This window comes from Sinocyclocheilus rhinocerous, unplaced genomic scaffold (assembly GCF_001515625.1).
Source record: "Sinocyclocheilus rhinocerous isolate Xijiao unplaced genomic scaffold, SAMN03320098_v1.1 scaffold589, whole genome shotgun sequence".
Taxonomy (NCBI): Eukaryota; Metazoa; Chordata; class Actinopteri; order Cypriniformes; family Cyprinidae; genus Sinocyclocheilus; species Sinocyclocheilus rhinocerous.
This window is the reverse complement of record NW_015635524.1, coordinates 84,505-91,828: the sequence shown is the minus strand read 5'-3', so window position 1 is coordinate 91,828 and position 7,324 is coordinate 84,505. Positions and strand designations below refer to the sequence as shown.

The 7,324-nt window shown below is 41.9% G+C and overlaps 2 protein-coding genes across 4 annotated transcripts in view; both read right to left on the bottom strand.

The window, feature by feature from the left end:
- The window catches only part of prozb (protein Z, vitamin K-dependent plasma glycoprotein b), a 23,873-nt gene extending 19,426 nt beyond the window's left edge, over window positions 1–4,447 (bottom strand). The window contains exons 1-2 of one of the 3 annotated variants that reach the window (XM_016561481.1): window positions 4,064–4,438; window positions 3,726–3,889 (exon numbers count right to left, since the gene is read on the bottom strand). In XM_016561481.1, coding sequence (XP_016416967.1) covers window positions 3,726–3,889; window positions 4,064–4,090 — 191 coding nt within the window. In that variant the 5' untranslated portion in view covers window positions 4,091–4,438. Of the gene's footprint in view, window positions 1–3,725; window positions 3,890–4,063 lie in introns of all 3 variants that reach the window. The other 2 variants (XM_016561480.1, XM_016561482.1) reach the window with 2 other exon arrangements.
- A 419-nt stretch (window positions 4,448–4,866) lies between these two features.
- The window catches only part of f10 (coagulation factor X), a 9,980-nt gene continuing 7,522 nt past the window's right edge, over window positions 4,867–7,324 (bottom strand). The window contains exon 8 of the mRNA XM_016561475.1: window positions 4,867–6,191. Coding sequence (XP_016416961.1) covers window positions 5,572–6,191 — 620 coding nt within the window. The 3' untranslated portion in view covers window positions 4,867–5,571. The remainder of the gene's footprint in view (window positions 6,192–7,324) is intronic.

Genomic DNA, 7,324 nt, shown 5'->3' with positions numbered 1-7,324 from the left:
CAGGTGAGCCTTCCATTCCTTCCCGATCTTCATGTGGAGATCGAGAAAGTTTAGAAAAATCCTTTCTTGTCCCGCATCCACAGATTCCAGCATACTAGTTATGCCAACATCGAGGGGATGCGTGAGAATGGTTATGAAAAGATGCCCCCTGTTGAAGAGACGCTGGCTTGCTATCTCTCTATGGGGGAGACATCATCCCTTAAGGCTCCCTCCCTGCTGTCCAAACCCCTTCAGGATACATCTCATATGAATGGCAGGGCATACGCAGCAGGTCAGGCTGCAGCCTCGTTGCACACCATGGCGGTGTTTCAGGCTTATCAGGCTGATCTGCTGAAAGTGGATAAAGGCAGGGTCTATCTCCTGATTGGGTTGAGTTGCGTCATACCATGGATATTGCTCTCCGTGCCACTAAGCAGGCCACCACTGCCATTGGCAGATCCATGGCGGCCATGGTGGTTATGGAGAGACATCTGGGGGTGAATCTGGTGGATATTGGGTCGAAAGAGAAGGGCTTTCTTCTTGATGCGCCGGTTTCCCCTTCTGAGCTTTTCGCCACTTCTGTCGAGACGGTGGTCGTGAAGTTTAAGGAGGCCAAGACGCGCTCGGCTGCCTTTAAATCCTTCATTCCATGAATGTCCAGGCTTCGGACTTCAAGCCTCCAGCCTATATCCATGAGCCGTCCTGTCCGTTTAATCCCTTAAGACATAACTGGCTGTGTTTACATGAATTTTGCGTCATAAAACCATTTTGAGATGCAAGTGCAGTAAACCATGGAGTCGCGCACAGCCGCATGCGCGAGCAGTCTTCACAAACAAAGCACGCGTCAGCATTTGAAATTGAAAGCAGCCTTCTGTTGGTGAGGTTCACATTTTAAATATATAAGTCCACTGCATTCCAAACCACATAAATGATGACTTCGTAGAGCATTTGTAAGGAAAATACTAAAATTGGAAGCAAGCAGAATACGGGTGTTTCTAAAGCAAACTCAGCGTCATCGCGCATCTGTTTAAAAACTAAGCTCAGAATCGATTCCAAAATTCTCAGAATCGATCCAGAATCGTTGGAGAGAGAATCGCAATGCATCGATGGATCGATTTTTTCTCCCGCCCCTAATGTAAGGTGGGAGGAGTTGGATCTGGATCCAACCTCGCCCCCTGGATCTTGTGTTCTGCAGTGAGGACCATCTCCACAGGACACAGTATGAGCGCGCACACACGCACACTTTGAGCGAGAGCAGAGATTCGCGATTGCAACGGACACGATTTAAGTGCGCGCACACTCTGGGCAAGAGCAGCGTATATCTGAGAGCGCATGTCCGGTTTTGTGCGAGAGCAAAGGAAATTGTTGTGCGAGCGGAGAGATTCGCGCATCATATTAATGCACTTTCGCTCTAACTTACAACAGTGCACTCTCGACATTTGTCAGTAAAATAATGCTAGTATAAAATACCTACACCGGAAATTGAAACCTTCCTTTCGAGGGAACTTCGAAATGCGTCCTCTAGGGGTCGCTATGGGGAACGCCTTCAGCGTGACCGGTGTCTGAAGCATACATCTAAAAACACAATAACATTGGCCGACGACAGCCTATGACGTCATTACCCTGCGTGATCACAGTGTAAAAGGGCGCCGGGATAACATGTCATCCTCTTCTTCGTCTTCACTGACCGTTTGTTTATGTTAGTGTTAAGCTAAACACGACTAGGAGTGCATGTTCTCTCGCCAGAGGCTTTGCTCTGATACCTCAGGGTCTATCCCCTGATGAGGTGGCTGAGTTGCGTCGCACCACGGATCTTGCTCTCTGTGCCATTAAGCACTGCCATTGGCAGATCCATGGTGGCCATGGTGGTTATGGAGAGACATCTGTGGGTGAGTATGGTGGATAAGCCATGGTTGGCGAGTACGATCCATTTTTATCTACTCTACTGCTAGTTCTTGTGTATTTGATGCTAGCCTTTCTCTGCAGCGCTACTCGGACCTGTTCTGTTTTTCTGACTTTTAGGTTTGACCCACCTGCTAACTCAGGACCTCCTGCTGTTGACCGATTACAGTGATGGTTTCATTCATCGGTTCTGGTTCCAGGACTTCTGAAGAAGCCTCCCAGCATCAGGTCCCCAGTATAACGCTGCAACCTCAGGACCTGCGGGTCCTTCTTGTGGGCTAGTACTCTTCTGAGTACATGCTTTGCGACATGCTCCCTATACTCTGGCCACGGGACCCATGCTCTCTACTGAGATAGAGAGCATGAGACCGTGTCCAGCTGCACCAGTGGACTGTCTCTTATTGGGCCCTGCTGGGTTACCCCTTCTAATCTAATGCCCCCTTCTGGTTGAGCTGAGAAGTGCTCCCCTTTCTGTGAGGGTTAGCTATGAGTCGCTCCCAGTATGTGCTGTAAGGGCCCGCCTCAGCTTGAGAGCCGAGAGCGCTGCTCCCGAAGGACCCCATTTGCAACGAACTAAGTTTTAGGCCCATCTCTGGCGCCTCCTTGGTCAGTTGCCTTTATGTTGGGACCCTGTTGTTCCCTTAGAAATGTGTGATCCCCTTCTATCTAAAGTATTCTAGTCGCTTCATAAAATTATTGTAGAACCACTGTAGTCACGTCGACTGTTTTATCAACGTCTTTAGTACCTTTATGGATCTTGAAAGTTTGGGTGGCGTTGCTGTCAATGGAGGCCTCTCTGAGCCATCGGATTTGATCAAAAATATCTTAATTTGTGTTCTGAAGATGAACGAAGGTCTTAGGGGTGTGGAACATATGAGTAATTAATGACAGAATTTTCATTTTTGGGTGAACTAACCCTTTTAATAACTGCACACTTTACACTGTGACCTTGTAAATGTATAGTTTAGATAGAAAATTAAATAAAATAGTTATTGATGATGCTCTCCTCCAACCCCTGCATGTCTTAAGGGTTTCTGCTGGTTTTATGACAGTAAATTTAAGACTTTTAAAGACAAAGTAAAGACATGTTAAGGAACAGTGTGTTGTGAAGTCTGAAAATACAAATTCCAACAGATCTCCATTATGTTTTAATTAATTTTATGAAAAATTGTTTCTGAATATTTCTGCTCACAAAACACTGACTAGAATGTGGAAATAACTTGCATTATCTTAAAAAAATTATGTTCTTCCTCAGTATTTTTTTTACTTGTTTGCAGTGCAAATCTAAATACATTTATCTGTGAAGCAAAATGACATTAAATAAGTCTTGTTTTCTGAGAAATTGATCAAAGTGAATTGAGTTTATGATTAAAACAAGAACAATATCTGCCAGTGGGCTCAGAAAATTCAAAGGGAATCTTTCATTCCTCATTACATACGATATTCATTTTGCATCTCAAGTAAATGTATCTTGATTTAACGATTAGATGTAAAAACAAGACAAAAATGCTGAGGAAGATATTCTTTTTTTGCAGTGCATGCAGCATTTAATGTTATGACTTAATGAATTTAAGACTTTCTGCTCTGATTTAAGACTTTAATTTGTGGAAGGGCACATTAAGATTTTTTAAAGACCCGCAGAAACCCTGGTCTTTTAGAAGCTGTGTTGTATCGAAACAACTTTAGATTACTGAAACGGCATGTTGTTTACATGCAGTTTAGGCATTCATTACCTAGACAATTCAATTATTTTATTAGCACCCCCAACAAATTGGAGTTGCTACTGCCCTGATTATATATACACTGATCAGTGATATGTGTGTGATGATCATCAGATGCCGTACTGTCTTCTGGTCGTTCTCGAAGCATTCTCTGGCCTCTTCTTTATTGCATCTCTCCTCAAAGCACTCGCGCTCCAGATTTCCCTGCAGGATCTCCTCCAGCAGAAATGCATTGGCCCTTCTGGAGCGCAGCAGTAGCACATTGGCCCGCTGCCGGGACCGAAACACTAAAACACACCATGGACTTCAACAAACATCACACTGTGCATGCTTAAAAAAATTCACACTTAAATCTCTGTGGTTTGAGGAACACTAGCAGTGAATGTTCAAATCAAACTGGTTTAAATAGAGCAAAACTCTATAGGTCCAGAGTGACATACAGTTGACAGTCGATCTCTCACCTGTGTGCTGATCTGCGGATGATACATGATGAGCGATCAGCGTGAAGAACAGCAGCCGACAAATGAGTGATTCCATCGTGATCAATCAGAAGAAGATCCCGATGCCAGTCAGTCACTGATCACAACGATCAGCCGCTTGTCTGTAGCCCCACCCACAGTCAATACGGTCAATAACATAAGCTCATCTCCAAAAAGCGTCTTTCTCAGGATACATGTGTCTCTCTGTCCTGTACATGACTACTAGCCTACATTTAACACACGCAAGATGTTCAGAATATGACGTCAGCGCTTTCAGCCCATTAACATGCTGTGATTAAACACTGTTAAAAGAGCGAGTCATATTCATTCATTAAAGTGTTTCTGTTTGATGTCTAAATGGTAAATTGCGAAAATTAGATAATGACTGCTGTGTTTGAGAGTCTCTGTGTGCTTAGCACTGTGTATCTGGACTCTAGACTAGACCGTCAACACGACCTCTGAACTCTTCATCCGTGTGTTTGTGAAAACCTCCACATACGCTCTCAGCTTAATTTCTCGTCAGCAAACACATTTGACTTTATATGATACCAATATGATAGAAACAGCTTATAAAATCAAGCGTCGTGTTAATTAAAACTGTGAAACATCTCATTTGGATTATAGTCAGCATGAAACGGCATTGACACACCAGTTTGGTTAAATTGGTTTATAGTTAGTAAATTAAAAGATTAAGAAGCCAAACATGTTTTTCTGTAGAATAACATCATCACTGATGAATAATCAACATGAATTAAGACAGTAAATAGTGTTGATTTACATTGACGTCAGACTTCTGAAGCAGCTCTTGTCTTTCTCTGGGTTTTATAGACTCTGTCAACTTTATTTCTTGTCAGGAAACACATTTGACTTTATATGACACAAATACAATAAAAACAGTTTATAAAATCAAGGGTCGTCTTTATAAAAAACTGTGAAATCTCATCTAGATGATAGTCAACAGCATTGACAAACCCTCCATAATGTGACATATTTCAGACCGAAACAAGATCTAACTAGAAATAACATTACTTTATTAATGAGGATTTTATTATATTGTTCATAACCGGAGCAAGTTATTTTGCGTTCAAGTCCTCCCGGAAAATTCGTATTAATGAGTTGGCAAGTCGTAATTATGTCATCAGGTGCTTTCATGTTATTTGGTCAGAGCAAAATGGCGATGTACCATATAAAATTCAGATTTATTTAACTCTACTTATAAAACCTTATGAATAAAAATACACTTTGAGAGTGTTTTTCTTTTGTAAGTTGTTATTCGATTTATGAAGGTTCTGTAAATTTAAATATTCAAATAGTAAAATATTTTCTATCGTAATTGTACAAGACAATGGTATTTTATACATACAACTTAGATTTATTGAAAACATATAAAATTTAATTAATTTTAACAAATTTACCATCAATACAGATGATGAATCTTGAATTTGGTGAATCAAAATGAATAAAGATAGTAAATGGTGTTGATTTTTACTTCAGACTCTTCGTACGGGTGTCTTCTGAAGCAGCTCTCGCTTTGCTCTGGGTTTTATAGAAGCTTCCATCTGTGGCATGACTTTTGACATGGCATTATGGATCCACATGATGTACTTGGAGACCTGCGTGTAGACGCCGTACTTGCCCTTCTGCGCACATCCTTCACCCCAGCTCACCACACCTGTGACGAACCACGTGTTTTTGTAGCGTGTCACATGCGGCCCGCCGCTATCGCCCTGACACGCGTCTTTCTCCTCTTGATCGTATCCGGCACAGAACATCCGGCTGGAGATTTTAAACTTACTGGACTCTATACACTTGGCGCGGTCGATGTACGGCACCGTTAACTTCTGGAGGATGGTGGACTGAAGGCCGCCCTCACGCACGCGACCAAAGCCACTCACCATGCCATCCTCCCGATGCATCAGTATGCGCTCGGCGAAGTCGCGCTCTGGCAGGCAGGCAGGGATGATGAATTTGGTGAATTTGATGGGCTTGCTGAGCTTGATGAGAGCAATGTCATTGTGGTAGGTGTCAGCCATGTAGTTCTTGTGAATCAGAATCTTGTCTACATCGTGCGTGACCTCTCGACTCTCGTTGACCAGCGTGTCAAACTCACCTGACAAGAAGACACAAACAGGAATATCTCATTTGTTTCTCCTAGATAGATGTAAGGGTAGATGGAGACTTTTACTGAATTCTGCATGATGTTTCTCCTGAGAAAAAAGACCCCAGAAATCTCACATACCGTATTGGCCCGAATATAAGACGACCTGCGTGTTGTAAAGATCGCGAATAAAAACAAACCTTACAGCTGCATGAGTCGTGACTGTCACGTTAGCCTGATGGCACCAAACTCCCTTTGTGATTTTAAAACGTAAGACAGTGGTAGCCCATCTGAATTAGGACTTAGGCTATCCATCTAATGGTAGCCTACCAAAATCTTATTAACAGTAGAAGTTAAATCTTACTGTAGTCTTCAAATCTGGGTACTGTCTTACGTTTTAAAATCACAAAGGGAGTTTGGTGCCATCAGGCTAACCTTTTGTTTTTACTCACGATTTTTACAACACGCATTACATTACGTATTTCATGGCACACTAGTTTTATGCGTATTTGGCGCCACCTATTGTTGTGGGTGTATTATTGACATGTCAAAGTCTAGACCCTGAATATAAGACGACCGCGTTTTTTCAGATGTATTTCCAAGAAAAAAACATCGTCTTATATTCGGGACAATACGGTATATTTTCTCATATATATATATTCGATTTTAATTTTAATTTTAGTTTAGTTTTTTAATTTTATAAAATTTCTTATTTATAAAAAGTCTTATTTTTGTACATCAAGATAAGCAAAATGAAAATGAGAAATGTTGCCATGGCAACCAGCTGAAATACAATAACTTTAAGGTTTATATTTTATTTAGTTTCAGTTAAAGGGGTCATATGATGCGATTTCAATTTTTCCTTTCTCTTTGGAGTGTTACAAGCTCTTGGTGCATAAAGAAGATCTGTAAAGTTGCAAAGACTAAAGTCTCAAATCCAAAGAGATATTCTTTATAAAAGTTAAGAGTCAGCCACGCCTACCTAAAACGGCTCGTTCTAACACACCCCCACATACCTACGTCACGATCTCGGAAGATTTGCATAACGCCGCCCAAACGTTCACGCAAAGAAAGAAGGCGTAACTTTTATTCACGCTGTAGTATTGTTGTTGCCGCCGCCACCATGTCGTGAAGGCACTGTGTGT